This window comes from Colius striatus, chromosome 9, assembly GCF_028858725.1.
Source record: "Colius striatus isolate bColStr4 chromosome 9, bColStr4.1.hap1, whole genome shotgun sequence".
Classification (NCBI taxonomy): domain Eukaryota; kingdom Metazoa; phylum Chordata; class Aves; order Coliiformes; family Coliidae; genus Colius; species Colius striatus.
In genome coordinates, this window is record NC_084767.1 from 4504736 (window position 1) to 4522045 (window position 17310).

The 17310-nt window shown below is 53.6% G+C and overlaps 2 protein-coding genes across 4 annotated transcripts in view; both read right to left on the bottom strand.

Annotated features, from left to right (window-relative positions):
* Positions 1-2265, bottom strand: part of SH3PXD2B (SH3 and PX domains 2B) — an 80474-nt gene extending 78209 nt beyond the window's left edge. For both annotated transcript variants that reach the window (XM_062002871.1, XM_062002870.1), the window contains exon 1: positions 2111-2265. In XM_062002871.1, coding sequence (XP_061858855.1) covers positions 2111-2182 — 72 coding nt within the window. In that variant the 5' untranslated portion in view covers positions 2183-2265. The remainder of the gene's footprint in view (positions 1-2110) is intronic.
* A 6026-nt stretch (positions 2266-8291) lies between these two features.
* STK10 (serine/threonine kinase 10) overlaps positions 8292-17310 on the bottom strand; it is a 49850-nt gene continuing 40831 nt past the window's right edge. For both annotated transcript variants that reach the window (XM_062002308.1, XM_062002309.1), the window contains exons 11-19: positions 15518-15641; positions 14081-14260; positions 13746-13838; positions 13171-13300; positions 12640-12764; positions 11941-12129; positions 11625-11750; positions 11296-11409; positions 8292-11132 (exon numbers count right to left, since the gene is read on the bottom strand). In XM_062002308.1, the coding sequence (XP_061858292.1) occupies positions 10992-11132; positions 11296-11409; positions 11625-11750; positions 11941-12129; positions 12640-12764; positions 13171-13300; positions 13746-13838; positions 14081-14260; positions 15518-15641 (1222 nt within the window). In that variant the 3' untranslated portion in view covers positions 8292-10991. The remainder of the gene's footprint in view (positions 11133-11295; positions 11410-11624; positions 11751-11940; positions 12130-12639; positions 12765-13170; positions 13301-13745; positions 13839-14080; positions 14261-15517; positions 15642-17310) is intronic.

The window sequence follows — 17310 nt, forward strand, 5'->3', positions numbered from 1 at the left end:
AGACAACACAACTGCACCTTTGTCCTGCAAAGCCAAGCCTCCCTTCCACCGACGCCGGGAGCAGCCCCAGCAGTGCGGGTCACTGGCCGGTCAGCGCAGCACAGAGGCAGCGGGAGGAAAAGCCCGTGTGAGCCTCCTACCTCCTCGGGGACACTGAGCGGCTGCCCCAGGGGATGGCGAGCACGTTGATGCTCAGAAATGAGAAGCCAGAGCAAAGGCTTAGAGTGTGCACTTTGTGGTTGGCTCAGATTTGCAGCATGCCAGCAGATTTGCTGCCCTCACCCCGTCTTTGCTTTGCAGGAAGAAGAAAAAAAACAAGCCAAGAAGGTTTTGATTCCACATAATTAACTGGCTTTGTCAATCTGCTGAGCTCCTATTGATTATCTCAAAGAAGGTGAGCGCTCCCATTCACTCCAGTGCTGCCCCAGGGAGGCTGCTGCCTGCAAGCTGCCTGTCCCTCCCTGGCCTCAGCCCCGACCATTTTTGGCCCAAGACAAGTACAGGGCAAGGTTGGAGGCAGAGGAATCAAGCTGCCTCCTGCCAACCTCTACCTGCCATGAGCTGTGTGCAGCGACCTTCTCCCACCACTCCAGGAGCTTCTGCCCCGGTGTCCCCACTCAGCAGCCTTGCCTTACATCTGTCTCTTCAGAAAACACCTCTGTCCCAATTTCCCGGCCTCACAGGGATTTTCTGTGCTATGCCCAACTCCACCCACCTCACCCCTGAGGTGTGCAGGGATGGGGCCCTAATCAGATCACATTCCAGCTCTTGGGGTGCACATCTCAGCTGTGGGGATGTGTGTCTGTATGGGTGCAAGGAGCCTCCAGACCCAGCAAGGGAACAGGAAGGACCAGAAGAGAGCAGAGAGCAGCCAGAGGCAGCCCTGTCCCGGCCCTGTTATGGGACCTGACAGCAGCACAACGGATCCGCCGAGGCAAACAGAAGCACAGGCAGCTCAGCAAACCTCCTCACGTACACGCTCCTCCAGATCGGATGCATAACCTGGTTATGATGAGTAAGCCTGGGAAGGACACGGCAGCAAGAGGGGCACGTCTGGAGCTGGGGCTAGGCTCAGCCAGGGCTGATAAAGCTGCAGGCAGCGCAGGAGAAGAGGCAGGCATGATAAGGGGTTGCGTAGCAGTAGCCACATCACGTCCCTGGATGTGAGGAGAGGTAACGACCCCCCTTTACCCTTCCCTCCATCCTGGTTAGAGATGGCTTGCCCTCTGCTTTCCCCTGACTATTGCTCACTGCCACAAACCAGCCAGAGCCACCTGGAGAAGCCCCTGCTCTCCCAGGAGCTCAGGGAGCCTGGCTCCGCTGACACAACATGCTCTGGCCCCACATCAGCACAGCCTGGACACCATGGACAGTGTGTCACTGGGTCACCCAGGTCTAAGGTGAACGGGGCAGGGAGAACGTTTTGGTCTTTGTTTTACAGTTGCTGCCAGGATTCACTCACAAGATCTCCACAAATGCCTGGAAGTACACCAAAGTTTGAATAATAATAACCCCTCAACCACAAAACCCAACCCCTTCCAAACCAGACAAACCCACAAGAGTTTGGAATATGCCCTGAAGCATGCAGGAAGGCGGGCAGGAGGGGTGCAGGGGACATGAGAGAACCCCTCACAGGGACCGTGGCACTGTCCCGGGCGCAGAAGGAAGGAGCTGGGTGGTCCCTCGCCCCCGGGACTCTGCACACAACAGGTTTCAGAGCCCCTCTGCCAAACGCTGCTCACCCTCTAAGGCAGAGGGCTCTTCCCAGCGGTGCCCCCGCCGCCTGCTGCCCGAGCAGCCCCTCAGGCACCCCCGAGTCCCGCACAGGCTGCGCCCCCGCCCCGCAGCGCGCCCATGTCCGCGGCTCCGCGGGCAACACGCGGCGCGTCCGGACGGGGGGCACCGGGTAGCCCCACGGGAGAGGCCGGGGATGGGAGCGGCGGGCCCGGCAGCGCTGCCTTCCTCCTCCTCCTCCTCCCCCCGCCCGCCTCGGGGCTCGGCAGCCGCTGCCCACGGGCCGGCAGCGCCCGGCCTTTGTTTGCCCAGGGCCGGGCGCGGCGGAGCGGAGCCGGTCGCCCCGAGCCGAGCCGAGCCGAGCCGCTCCACTCACATAGTGCTTGTTGGGGACGCGGCGCTTCTGCACGTCCAGCACCTTCACCTCCGCGATGCTCCGCCTGGGCATGCCTCCGCCTCGGCCCTCGCAGCCCGGCACGGAGCGGCAGCGGCGGCGCGGGGGAGGTTGTGCCGCTCGCAGCGGGACCGGAGCCTGCAGCGCCCAGCCGAGCCCAGCCGAGCCGCCCGCCCGCTGCCGAGGGCGGGAGGCGGCCCCGGCCCGCCCCGGCCTATCCCGGCCGGCGGGGCGGCCCCAGCGCCGGCCGCTTAAAGGGGCGAGCGGCGGCGCCCGCCCCACGCGTGGCCGCCACACGGCCCGGGGGGAGGGAGCGGGGCGGCTCTGGGGGCCGAGCGCTCCACAGGGGCAGCCGGCTGGTTGTGCCCCGCGGGAGGCGGCCGTGGGGCCGGAGGCAGCCCGGGCTGGCCCGTGGTGCCGCGCCCGAGCCGAGTGTTGGATGCTTCACACAGCTCCGGTCCCGTAACAGCGGGTCCCAAAGCGGTGCTGAGCTGGCCGCAAACGAGCGTTCCCGCGCCCTGAAAGGCTCCTGGGAATGAAGGGAGCAAGAGAAGGTGGCTTCTCCGGCTGTTGGTACGGGGAGATCAGCAGAACCACCTAACCCAGGACAACCCGCACAGCCCGCTGAGCTGAGCTGAGCCATCACACCCCATCGTCCCTCCCCAGCAGCCCGCTCGCCTTGCGCCACCCTCCCTGCCCAGCTCTGCCCTGGGAGCAGCGAGGAGACAAGACAGGGACCAGGTTCGCTACGTCACCACCACCCACAGCCTCGGTCTTTCCAGCAGCTCCTCAACACGTGGCATAACCACAGCTCTGTTTCCCCGTTGGGCTTTTAATTACATTGTAAAGTTACTCAAAGCTCACACTGGCAGGTCATTAGCCTTCGTATGAATTTAATCATAAACAACTCATCTCACTCCTTGGCAGCTCCTTAAATGTGTCTCCTTTTTATACTGTTAACTTTGCCACAACCACCCCAGAGAATTAATGGAGGTGCAGGCAGGTTGCCAGGGCTCTGTTGCCCCCCCCCCCCCCCCACTTTGCTTTTCCAAAGGTCTCATCTTCATCCTCCTCCCACTCAGCTAAGCCCAAGACCACGATGCTCCTGCAGAGACAGCTGCAGGAAGGAAGCCGGGTTGTCTGAAGGGGGCATCGCAGCACTGGTGACCTGCCTGGTGCCTGCTGACGTGCCACCACAGGGTTGATTAACTCATGGACCAGCTGTCCATTGCTCCCCTCCCTGCCCCAGCCTGTTGCCACTCCTGAGCTGGGCACATCTTCAAGGTATGTGAGCAGGAGGCCTCGAAGAGCCCTCCCTTCCTCTCCCACCATGAAAGACCCTGCCATTCATGAGCAATGGTAGGGATGGCCCTTGAGGTGTTAATCAAGAGTTGAAGCCTGTGAACGGACCAACAGGCAGTAGAACTGCAGCATTTAGTGGTGTGTGGAGTGCCCAGGTTTGGGCAGACAGTCACTGGGTTTAAAAAGCCCTGAAAGGTGCATGTGTTCTCCAAAGGATGGCAAGGAAGACATCCAAAGCAGCTGTGCAGCAGGTTGGTAAGAGAAGTGTCCATTGAGGAGATGTGGAACAGTGAGAACAGAGGATTATGAGAGGAATGAGCCATGCTTCACAGGCTGAAAGGAGAAACTAAGGTGGAGAGCAGCTGAGGGCACTGCAACTGAGCAACACACAGAAGGATGTAACCTGAAGAGCTGAGGCTTGAAAGGCCAAGCAAGGAGATCAGGGGGATAACAGAAGCAGGTAACTGGATGTGTGAACCACACAGTGGCACACAGAAACACACTAAACAAAATGCAATGGAAGGTAAATTGCAAGGTAAAAGGAGTTAAAGTGAGGCAACTGAGTCAGGAATGCTATGGCTGCAGCCATCACTCTTGCTTCGGCTGCAGGACTGCCAGACATCCAGGGAGAGGCTGAGTGTGCTTGAGACACATGCATGCAGAGCTGGTCTGAGGCAGCTGGTAATTTGTACAGCAGTGCACAGACTGACCCTACATCCCTCATGTGCTGAAAAGAACTTAGCCAGATTGATCATCTTGCTGTCCATCCCACCTGTGCATGAACACAAAGTCCACCATCAAGACACCTTGGATTCCCTACCTTAGAATCAGGCAGTGGGGAAAGAAAAGTTACTCAAAAAACCCATCTGAGAAGAGCAAATCAAGGATGTGCAGGTTGTCCTACAGCTGCAGTATCCACGAAGACATCAAACTGTGTTTTCATGCCAGGTTTGTTTGGTCTAGCTGTAGAAGCAGTGATAGCTGCAGCACAGGGAGATGGTGTAGGACAGTGGGGTGCTGGGCAAGCAGCTGATGAACAGCTGGAGTCCCAGATGCCACCAGCTGCAACACCCCTCAGCCAGGACCCCTCACAGCATGCCAGGAGGGTGAGAGAGCTGTCCTGATGGCAGCACAGTAAGGACCAGCTGCAGAAGCACAGCGTGAGAACAAGCAGGAAAGTCTATGAGATGAGGTTCCAAAAGGAGCTTCATCCCTACTCGTGTTTCTGTCACTTGAGGGGACAGAAACCCTTACTCCAGACTGTCACTTTAGCATGGAGGCAGAGGGTGGATTTGGTGGGGGACAAGTTATGCCCAGTGTTACAGCCCCAGTGCCTGTTCCCTGCACTCCCCCCACACAAGGTCATCCCCAACATGTGCCTTCATGCTGGTCTCCCCCTTTCATCCCAGCTCCACCAAGACAGAACAAACACCACACCATAACATGGTGAAGGACACCTCACTCCTGAGCTTGAAGCAACCCAGAGGGACATAGATGGTGTTTTGCCTGTGGGAGAGCTTTGTGCCCACCTCCCTTTCTCATTAAACCACAGGGCAGCCCCTTGCTGATAAATCCATTTCCCTGTGCCACAAGGTCCCCACACCTTTTTGCTTTTTGGAAAGCAAAAAGATAACAACATAAAAATGGGCCACCCCTGCTGTCTTGTCAGGTGTCAGAGATGGAATGGAATGAGAAAGCAGCGCTCCACCTTCAGTCCTGAACTGCAGAGGAAACTGTCTGCAGTCATTCTGACATGCAGGGTGTGCTGCTGCTGCTGCTGCTGCTTGCTTTTTAATTGAAGAATTATGAGTGTGTGCCAGGTGCCTAAAAGTTCCCAATTCTCCCCTGCATACACAATGACTGCACTTGTCTTCCCAGAGCTCCCTCACAAACATTAGTCCAAAATGATGCTCCTGCCACAGCAGAGGGCAAATCATTGCAGCTAAAGTCCAGCGAAGTTGTGGTTAGCCCCTGCATCACCAGGGTTGGATTGCCCTGATTCTTAGCCACCACCAGCAATTGTTTCTTGATGATTGACACCAGTATTGCAGGTTTTAGCTGTGGGGTGGATACAATCCGTCACAATCAGCCTGGCAGCAGATTGCACCCACCCTGCACAGAGGTACGGCAGCAGGGAGCTGCAGACCCCATGGAGGAGATGCTCAGCCTGCAAATGGTGGAGGCTGTCCTGGCACACATGTGCCAGTGAGCAGGGGAACCCTGGAAACCTCCTGGGGACAATGCTAGAGCAGGAAGCTGAAGCACTGCTGAGAAGCAGAGATGTAGTGAACCACAGAATCATTTCAGTTGGAAAAGACCTTTAAGATCGAGTCCAACCACTCACCTCACACTGCCAAGCTCACCACTAACCCACGTCCCTCAGCACCTCATTTATGTATCTTGTAAATATCTCCAGGGATGGGGACTCCATCACCTCCCTGGGCAGCCTGGGACAGCATCTAATAACACTCTCAGTTAAAAAGTTCCTCCCAATATCCAATCTAAACCTCCCCTGGCACAACTTGAGGCTGTTCCCTCTTGTTCTATTACTTGTTACTTGGGAGAAGAGACTGAGCTCCACCTCACCACAGGCTCCTTTCCTGTAGCTGTGGAGAGTGATCATAGCTCCTCTCAGCCTCATTTTCTCCAGGCAAAATCCCCCTCCAGTTCCCTCAGCTGCTCCTCATCAGACTTGTGCTCCAGACCCTTCACCAGCTTTGTTGCCCATCTCTGGACACATTCCAGCACCTCAATGTCCTTGTTGCAGTGAGAGGCCCAAAACTGAAAGGTGTACCAGGGCAAATGGCAGATCTAGGAAAAAGAGTGAAGAAGCATTTCAGTGCAACAGGACAGCTCTGCTCCCTGTCTCTGCTAGTGCAGGCAGCAGCTGGGCCCTGGAGCCCAGAGCTGCTGCTTCAGTGTGCCTGCCACCTAGTGAACAAGAGCAAGAGCAGCAAACATCACCCATGCATCCCTTGCAAGCCTGGAAACCAGGCCCAAGGGAGTCCCAGGAGGTGAGAACAGAATGGTGGGCCAGAGAAACCCACCCCACCCAGGAGAGGGGTCTGAACCCTGACAGCAAGACAGAGCCACCAGCCTCAGGAGAGGCTTGGTTTGCTCTAGGACCGGTAGTTTGGCACTGAATTAAACCAGTGGCCAGGGCAGCAGGAGAACATGCAACAGCATTTGGCTTAACAGGGTGCAGCTGATCTTTGAAGGACATGCCTACAGTAGTGCTCACCTCCAGCTGTCCTGCAGCCAGGGAGGGAGAGCAGATGCAGCCAGGCAAAGATCCCCAGCTCCCTGACTCTCCCTGCCTGCCCTGCTTTTTCTTCCCCTGGAGAGTTTCTTCATGTCCATCACATGAAGCAGGGCTGCTGCAAAAGCCTTTGGGGCAGCTCAGAGGAGCTTGAAGCCCAGATGTGACAGGTCACCAAGCGCAGAGGAGGTAATGAGGGGAGCTGAGAATGATACAGTTGCTGCAGCACCAGGAACTTCTCAGGGCTGTCATCTCTTATTTTCAACAACTTAGAAAGCATTTTCCCTTGGCTGTGTTTCCAGCATAGCACCAGGGTGAGATGGTGGCTAACAGTTATTTCTGCAATGCACACTACCTTTGACAGGTACTTATAAATAAAAGCATCCTCCCAGTTGAAGCTCCCCTCAGGCACTGCCAAGGACACACAGATGAAGTTAAATACTCCCATGAGAGCCTCTGCTTCACTGGGATACTCTGAGTTGAGGCCATTTTTGGCCAGTGTGTCCCAGGAGACAGCACAGTCCTGGTACATGTAAACAAAATAGACTGTTAATTATGTGGCCTCAGCTACTTCATTTCTTACCATCTCCTGCAGCAAGGAGACAGGCACCTTCAAGCTTTGCTCTTGTCCTTCTCTCCCCACAGTGCTGCCCATTTAAAACCTCAGCAGCAAGAACTTAAGAGTACTAACTCCCCCTTCCCTCCCAGCACCTGACGTTTGAGCTCACAGCCTGCAGTATTACCTGACCAGGGTGAACACTGGGAGCAAGGTCCTTTCTAGCACGAAACCCAAGGAAGAAGTGAGCAGGCTCTGCCACAACCCTCCAGAAATGAGGAGAAAAACCACAACAGCTCCATGGGCTCATGTTAAAGTTGCCCTTGCACACGTGTCCTTGCTTGCTGTAGGGTATGTGGGTGAAAGAAATTGTAACCAAACCAGCAGGTAAAAGTTCTCTGAGCAGAAAACAAAGACCACACAAGCCCCTGTGGCTGGTTAGAGAGGTGGTGGGAGCTTTCCTGAGGAACATGAGGGAGCAAGCAGAGGTTTCCTCCTGAATTGACAAGGCATAACTTGTACCTTGGCCTCAAAACACACCCCCAGGACTCAAGTGCTCCTCAGCTGAGGGAGAAGGCAGGGAGGCATCCCTGGGACCTCCTTGTCTCACCAAAACAAGGGAGCAGAGGCATGTGTCCAAGACCTTCTGCTAAAGCCAGGCAAGCTCATTAAAAGGGAAGACAAAGCCATGCTGAAGTGGTTTGCATTCTTCGTGGGACAGGGTGCAATACTCCCTCTCCACCAAGCAGGGTCAGCCGAGCACTATTTTAACACAACAAAGTCATCAAGGCATCCGCTGCTTCACTTATGGCCTTTCAGAGTTCCATCTTCCATAGCCAGGGTGGCACTGCCACTGAGCTGCCACACGTACCAGAAGGGTTTCTGAAGCAATTAGGCTTGGCTTTAAAGAGCTGGAAGTCCAGCCCTGCAGAGTTCACATGTCAGAACTGGCTCTGGAGGTATTGGTCAGCCAGCAAACCCCAGTCTAGAAGCAAAGCTGGCCTGAGGCCACGGCTGGTGATGGGGTGGGAAATCAGACACGTACCTGGGTTCCTCAAGTCTGTTACTTTATTAGAAGAGTCTTTACATCATAGTGGTGGCCCCACTGAAGGCACTTGACAAAGTATTAAAACACCTTTTTATTCAAAGCCACATTCTTCTTAAAATGGCAAAGCACCTCCCCCCAAAACCAAGCTGGGTTTAGTCACGGTTCCTTCTGAACAGGAGACAACGAAAACATCCTGGTTTGGGAAGGGGGAAATATATAATCACTCTGTAAACATGACAAATCAGAAGATACGCTCCCTGCTCTCTTCTGGGAGAGGGACATGGTGCTAGAGCCCAGGCACACCTGGAGAGGGAACAGAGAAAAGGGAAAGGGCAGGAGACAAAACCATTCCAACTCTCTGTTAGCAAAAGCAAAACCACTTTGCTAGCTCCAGGCTGCAAATCAGCTTGACTGGAGAAAAGGACAACCGATTTACCACAGGGGCATCCACTTCTGCTCCTTAAAAGCCCCCAGAGTCTCCTTCCTCATGGCTGCATAACATCCAGAGAGAGGTGACTCCACCTGAGCTGGTGAAGAAGGTAGAGATGGCAATGCCCTTCAGCTGAGGAGGTCTGGTATGAACAGTACGTGCAGGACACCCTTCTGCAAACCACATGAAGGACAGGCAGCACACCAGGTACTGGGTTCTGTGACAACCATTTCATGGAATAGTTCCAGCCTAACCCCACCAGGAGCAGGAAAAAAGTCAGTGAGGCTGCTGTAACACATTTCTGCTGCAATTAAAAGGTTCAGTCATGGATCTTAAATCAGGTCCCAAGCTGGTGCTATCTCCTCTGAAAGGCACGGTCAGTGCTGTTGGAGGTGGGACAGACAGTCTACCTAGGACAGGCACTACTGAAAAGCTGCTCTGCAGGCTGCTTACAAAGGGTCCCAGCCCTTGGATGTCCATCTGGGTTGTTTATTAATAGAGGTGTTAATGATGGGGATTCAGAACAAACTGGTAACAGCCCAAATGGATGCAGTCTTGCTAGTTTGCAGGAAGCTTATAAATAAGTATTATGAACTCTAAATGGCTAGTAAATGCACTCACTCCTCAAATCAAGAAGTGTTAAAGTCCTGGGGACTGACTCCTTCAGCTGTGTACCTAAAGAAGCGTAGCACTTCACACACCACCTTTTCCTGAAATGCCAACAGGTCCCTAAATCAACAGGTGAGAGTTTAAAATGACTTTTTTTAAAGCAGAAATGCTTTTTCTTGCTAGGGAAGCAGGTCTAAAACAAACAATGCTGTCCAGAGATCAGAGAGAAAAACTGAAGTGCTACCTCACACCTTTTGGTTGTGTGAAGAAGGTGCTGCCCAGTGAGGTCTCTGTCCCTCTACCTAGGTCAGTGCTCTGGGTCCTACCCAGCAGCTCAGCCCAGCACTGCCTTGTGCAGGTGGAGAAAGGAAGCCCAACTGAGACACGTCACCACAGAGCAGCAGGGGCAGAGGGCTGGCCCTGCCACTGCTCTCCACTCTGCAGCATGACTCCAGGCTGAGGGCCAGGAGAATCATCCAAGAAACTGTGGCACATCCTAAGAAGATGAGACATCAGTGGGAAAAGTGATGCTGAGAGCAATAAGGCACTGTGACCTGGCCTTTGCATCTCCTCTGCCTTTGCATCCCTTGTTTCAAGACTCCTTTATTCCTTCCAAATGATGCTCTGAAGCCCAGAGCAGAGTGGCCAGGCTGGCTGACCCACAGGGCTCACAAGTACATAACACTAAAAAAAAAGGTCAATCTCAAGCACATGTGTGATCATGAGAGCTCTGGCAACAACACCCTTCAGCTCTTCACTTGCCCTTACCAGAAGGCACATGACTGACCAACAGCTCACTGTGTCACCACGGGACTGAGCACCGTGACAAACCTCCTCCTCTGCACATCCACATCCACTTCTTTGAGAGACAAAAGCCTGCAGCCAGCTGAACAGTATGATTATGTCACAGCCCAGTCTCTGATAAGATAGTGTTAGCTAGGTGCCAGAGGGACTGTGGCGCCAGCAATCCTGGCCAAGGAAGAAGCAGAAGCGTCTTTGGGAGGATGTCCATCTGGTCCCTTTTCTGCATAGTCTGCATGGGGAGGAAGAGGAAAGGGGGAAAAAAAAGCATCCTTTCCCTCCTCAAGGGCAAAACCAAAAATTCCACATCACTCACTCTCCCTTGAGTAAAAAAATCTAAGGTAAGCATTGGGGGAGGACGAGGCCAAGGTTAGCCTAAAGTAATGCCAAAACTGCTCTGCCCCAGGTCAGTCCTTACAGAGGGACTTAGACGAGGTGCAACCACAGTGGGGAGAGAGGCTGAGAGCCCCTGCACAGCAGGCAGGAGCCATCACCTGCTTCTCCTCCTCAGAGCAGTTATTGCCTCAGTCTGAGCTGCCAAGCCCAGTGAGCACCAGGCTCACGCCAGAGGCGACGCATCCAGTTTACAGTGCAAGTATGAGTGCAGAAAGGGTCCTGCCCAGCATCCCAGCCTGCAGCTGTGCTCAGCAGGCCAGGTCCTGCAAAAGCCATCACATCTCCCAGTCAGGGTCCTCCAGTGCAGGACAGTGGCCACGTTTATCCCAGAGAGAAGTGAGGGGACAGGAGGGTGCTGTTGTACAAAGAGGCTGCTGAGAGGATCTTCCAAATCCAAGTTGCCCACTTGTATCCCAGGAGGACAGAGCAAGTCCCAGCTGGTGGCCTGCCAGCTGCAGGGCGTTACGAGCTTTCTGAGGAGCTGAACGGGACGAACTTGGCATGTTTGGTTGGGGATGCGGGTGTCTGTCCATCTGCCTCCTCACTCAGCTTGAAGAACATCTCCTGCTCACGCTTCTTCTGGTTCAGCTCATCCTCCAGGGCCTTAAGCAGAAAGGAACACACACAAGAGCTGCATTTGAGACTGTGTGGGAATTACAGACACCATCATACAACGGTAGGGGTTGGAAGGGACCTCCAGAGATCATCTAAGTCCTCTCCAACCAGCCGAGCAGGACACCCTGCTCAGGGTGAGGGAGCACACTACCTTCTTCCGTGGCCTCAGCTTGTCTCGCCACTCCTTCATGTGCTGGTTGTGGCTCTCATCCAGGGACTTCAGCTTCTGGGTTTCGTGCTCAACCAACAGGTGACATTTCTCATTCTAAACACAGATGACAAAACAGAACATCTGTTAAGCAGCTGAGACTGTAAATCCCATGGTCAAACGGGCCTTCAGAGCTCTGAGCTCCTGGGCACGTTTAGACACGGCCACTAAGGCAGAGCACAATGGCATCAGGTCTAGTTCACTGAGTCCTCTGCAGCCACTTCTCACGACACATTCTCAGTGCTGGAGCAGAAACAGGGAGGGATGGGCACCTGCAGCTGCTGCAGCTCGTTGGTGTTGCTCTCGCACTGGGCCTGCATGTCCTTCAGCTGCGTCTCGTGCTTCTGCTGCTGGTGCAGCCGCTCTGCCTTCTGCCTCTTCTCTTCCTGCTGAGCAAACTGGAAGAGAGAAAAGCGGTTTGCCCACGTAGGCAGCGTTGCTCTGACCTCCGGGGCTGGTTTAGAGGCTGATCAGCTTGCACTGTTACACTGGGGGAAGGAAGAAAACAGGAGAAGGAAACGACAAAGACCTCCCCGCTGCCAGCAGAGGCTGAGTGCCTGAGCCCCGGTGCCCTTCGCAAGGCCTGACCTGTTTAATCTTCTCCCGCTGCTCGGAGGCGCTGCCGCTGGAGTGGATGTGAAGGCTCTTCTTGTACATGGCCATGCGCGTCTTGCCTTCGCTGCGCTGGATTTTGGGGAGCCGGGCTCTCTCCTGCTGCTGCCGAGCCTTCAGCTGCTCCAGCATGCGCTGGTTGTACCGCTGCATCTGCTCCCTTTCCTGCAATGGCACAGGGACAGCTCTCAGAGCAGGAAGGGCACCTCGTGCCAACAAGACCGAAGGGAGCTGGAGAGCAGATGTGGGAGTTGCACGGAGGTGGCTGGTGGCAGACACTTCCAAGGGGGCAGAAGAGGAGGGTAGCTACTGAACACCTTGTGAAAAGCAGACAAGGGGGCTGGAAGGAAGCAGAAATGCCTGTGAGATGTGCCAGTCTTCACCCAGTGCTTTGGGAATCCATCACCCCACATCCTGGACAGTGGCAGATTTCCAGGAAAGCCCCCAAAACTCAACACTGCTTCTCGTCCGTTAAATGCACACAGCACGGAATGAACGTCTCCAGCAAACGGGCTGACCTGAGCATTAATCTGCTGCCTTTCACCAACAATGACCAAGTCATTAACTCCTACCTCACCCTCACCCACTTACAGACTGGAAGGGAAACATCCCTTTGGGTGACACCCAGGCACCCTCCCGACCAGCACCCACGTAGGAAGGTGTTGAACTCTTCACCTTCTCATGCTTCCGCAGCAACTCATGTCTCTGGAGGAAATACTGGTCCTTTAGCTGCTGCTTGACAAGCTGGTGTTTCTCCTGTTGCTGATGCTCTTCGAGATCCCAGATGCATGCCTCCCGGTCTAAGGAAGGGAGAAGGGTCAGGAGAGAGCCCACCCTGGCCCTTCCACTTCCCAAGCACAAGCATCCCTTACACAAGTGATCCCTACACAGGGAGCAGATGTGGAAGGTGATCGTTCAACCTCCTCTTTTTCCCAGGACAAATAGGTTGCAAACCATACGGGAGAATCCTTTCTTGCAATTATAGAGCCTAATTGGTTTGCATTTGTAAAGCACTTTGAAGATTAAAGCACTAAGTATTATTATTGCTAAACATTTAGACAGGATCTGGCAAGGCTGCTTTTTCTTGGAGCCCTATCCTGCCAGCTTGCAACTCTGTCACAGCATCTGTTGCGTGGGAAGCACCGGCATTGGATAAACCCATCCTTGCAGCACTGGCTTTCCTCCTCTCCAGCCTCTGCCACCCACCTCTCATCAGCTGCTGCTTTTTGTTGAGGCACTCGCGTTCCTTGTCGCAGATCTCTCTCTTGTTCTGGGCAGTTATATTCTTCATGGCTAACTCCAGGTCCTCCTTCTGCTTGGCCAAAAACTCCTGTTCCTGGAGGAGAACAGCAGTACCACCGTGAGCCTTCCTGCTGCTGCAACTTGAAAAGCATCTGGTGGTGGTTTAGAAACTGCCAGTCCCTCAAGGATGGATCACAGAATCATAGAATGGTAGGGGTTGGAAGGGACCTTTAGAGATCATCTGGTCCAACCCCCCTGCAGATGCAGGTCCACCTAGATCAGGTCACACAGGAAGGTATTCAGGTGGGTCTTGAAGACCTCCAAGGAAGGAGCCTCCACACCCCCTCTGGGCAGCCTGTGCCAGGGCTCCCTCACTGAAACAGTGAAATAGTTTTTCCTGACATTTAAATGGAACTTTCTGTGTTCCAGCTTCATCCCATCACCCCTTGTCCTGTTGCCAGATACCAATGCTTCTGGATGCTTCTGTCTACTCTGCCCTCAGCAGCCTCGGGGTTGTGACAATCCCCTCTCAGCCTTACCATGGTTTGTTTCTTCTGGGCGAAGTCGTCCATCTTCACCTTCATGTTCCCTTTGCGCTGCTGCCGCGGCAGCTTCTCGACCTCGTTCTTGACCTTCAGGGGAGGAAAATGAGATTTATCAGCACCTAACTTTAGGCCAAGAACAACCTAATGCCACTACACAGCTGGACCTCGGACCTTCCAAGAAAAGCAAAGAACTTCCTGCTAAAACACCAACAACTGCTTCCCTCTCAAGTTCTGCTACGGAAAGCGCTGCTACGGAGAAATGCCCAAGCTTTTTTGGAAGAAACAGAGGTGGGAAACCAGGTTCCTTCCATCCCATCCCCAGCTTTTACCTCCTTCTTCATCTGCTTCAGCTGCTCCAGGAACTTGACGTGGTCCCGCTCCTGCTCCAGGCGGATGCGCTTGGCCTCCTCCCGCCGGCGCAGCGAGTGCTCTTGTTCCATCTTCTCAATCTGCTGCTTCTGCTGCCGTTCCAGGTTTTCCAGTTCAGTGTCGTAGAACTTCTTCTTTGTCTGTATGGGAAAAGAAGAGAGGTCAAGCTCAGCCTCCTCTCTGCTTTCTTTGCTTCCAAAAGTTTAAAACAAAACACAACAAAGAAGATGCTAAAAGGGATGGGGGGGGAGGTCCTTGCATGGATTGAGCTGCTTTGCTAAACACAGAGGAGAGAAATTTCCAAGTAAAACCTCATGGAGCACACAGGGCAGAGCCAGCTCCAGCGTGAGACCAAAGCATTTTTGAACTTGTTCTAGGGCTGATGCACTTCAAGCCTCTCTCCTGCTTACATCCTGATCTGCAGCATCCCGCTGGGACTCACAGCCCTGGGCAAGTATTAGCAGGCAGTGAAGCTCAAACTTAACAGTTCTTTCTCTGCAGACAAGGACTTGCAAGTTTGAGGGCACTGCACCCCAACAGTGCCCTTGTGTTTGATCTCTCCTCCCTTGCAGAGCTGCAGCATCCGGGGGGTCGACAACAGCAGGTTCCAACCTGCCCCAGGGAAAGGGTAAAGGGAGCAGGTTTGGGGCTCTTGCACATTGTACTGTGAATAAATCTCACAAATGGGAAGTGACTTGTTAAGATGGGAATTCACAGATGTGACACATCAAGACTGTAGATATACAAGAGTGCACATGAATTAGTGATGGCTCCCAGCCTGCTGCAAGGGGATGCAGTTACTAGGCACAGATGCTAGGTGAACTAACAAAGGGGCGTTGAAAAGACGGTCCATGAAAGCTTTAAAGGGACTTGAAACATCTACAAAATTGTTTTCCTTCAGCAGAAGCTGCCCATGGAGGGACTGAGGATGTAAGCCCAGTTTATTCCATTTACACTCACAGCCTTGCCAGATTTCCTGCTGTCACACACAGGCCACGTTCCAGTCTTATTTAAAGGCTTTTTGCTGCGAAATACAACGGCACTGTTCTAAACTGTCTCTCCCAGTGGCTGGGAGCAGACAAACAAGATCAAATCATTCAAGAGAGAAAGTCCAGAACAATTTCCCTTGCTACACTCTGCCGGGCAATGGCAGCCAGTGCTTCCCAAGCTGTGGGTTGCACATGCTTAACACCCACAAAAGCCTCTGTCTTCACAAACACATCCCACATCTCAGATCCCAAAGAGGTTCCTCACTTGTCCTGCTCCCTCTGGGCACGATGCTCCAGGGCTGCTGCAACCCAGAGAGCATCACCCTGCATGAGGGTTTGCAGGGGGCCTGCAGAGAGGCCAAAGCAGCCCATACCCAGGAGCTCCCCATTCCCCCCCTGCCCACGTACCGCCATCTCTTGCTCAAAGCGCCTGAGCATCTGCTCCAGCTGCAGCTGGTGTTTGCTGTTGAGCTGGGCCTGGTTTCGGTGCTCCTCCTTCTGCAGGAGACGCAGCTCTCGCAGCTCCTGGCGCCTGCACAGGGTTGAAATGCAGAGGGGGAGAGGGAAATACAGTCAGGCAAGTTCAGAGGCAAGAGCAGAGACGGCAGAATCAATAACCAGAGTATGTCAGCAGGGAAGGAAAGCCACCAGCCATCCCATAGCAGCCTTCCACTCGCTTTGAGCACAGGCAGGAGGTAAATGCTGTCTGTCTGACACGCTCTTGGGCTCTGTGGCACCACAGCACTGCGAGGAAGCAGGATGCTAACTATAGTAACTTGGAAAAGCATCAGTGTTCACAGGTAAGGCCTGTTAGTGTTCACTGCTTCTCAAGCAAGCCCTGTCAAAGCTCCTAAAGTGATTCTGCAGGCACTGCTTCCCCAGCAGCACCCAAAACACTCCTTCTGCCAGCTGGGCTAGGGCACACTGTCCTCCAAACACAGCTCAGGCCAAGCTGGTGCTGCTCTGGCCTGGCCCCTGTGCTCCACATGGATTGTTTTTGACACCTGGGGGGCAAAAAGGGCAGTTTTCCCAAATTCTGACCACGACATTGCATCAGTCCCCTCATCCACCTTCACATCCAGTACAAGGGAGTCTCTGCTCCGATGGCTGTGTTTGAGCCTGTTTGCTGTTTGTGCCTGATGGAGCTGTAAATCACTGACGTGCCACGCAAGAGGAGCAGCAGCTTCCCCATGCAGGATCCCCACCGTGCCCCCTGCTGCTGTTGCATTAGTGTATGATCCTCTCTGGGGCCCCTCTTGAGAAAAGCACTCAGAAATCATTTCTTCTTTGAAAACAAACTCAGGCCCTATGAAATCAACTGGCACAATACCACGTGCTCTCTTCTCATCTCGCCTTCAAATCGATACCTGGGCATGTTCCAAAGAGCCAGAAACAAGCCCCTTAAGTGCAAATTAAGATGCCAGGAGAGCTGATCATCCCCACAAGCTAGCCCCAGGGGAACAATCCCTTCTCCCAAAAGGGCCTCGATGCTTCTTGACCCATGCATCTGTCTTTTCCCCCTTCTCACAGGTGGAACAGGCATCATTTAACTTAACCATTGAAGAGAAGCTTCTTTCAAGGGCTGAGAGCAGACAGGAGAAGGCAGCTGTGCCTGGAAACTCTCTGTATGTTAGTAAGCACACTCCCTGTGGTTTATTGGGCTTATATGCACTTCCCACACAGAAATGAGCAGCTAATGAGCCTCTACATAGATCTGATATTAAGGCCTAGGAATAAGGCTGCTGTGGGGACACACAGTGCTGGGAGTGATTGTATTCTCAGGGAGTCCCTCAGAGCAGCACAAGTGAGTCTAGAATAGGGCATCAAGCAAAAAACAATTTGTATTTTAATTATTTGAAGGGCCTTTTCATTTCAGTGCTGTTACTGATAGCAACAGAGCTAGAAACAGCAGCTTCTCCTGACGATAGGTCACGGAGGTTTGAAAGCTGTAAGATCCACAAAGGAGTTGTAAAGGCTTAAGCAGGGAGGATACATCCATAGAAACAGAATCATTTGGGTTGGAAAAGACCTTTAAGATCATCAAGTCCAACCACTGCCCAGCCCATCAGTAACCCATGTCCCTCAGCACCTCAGCTATGCATCTCTGAAATAGCTCCAGGGATGGGGACTCCACCACTATCCATGAATATCAAGACCAACTCCTTTGGTCTTTCTGCTAATGAATTCTGAGGAGATAGGAG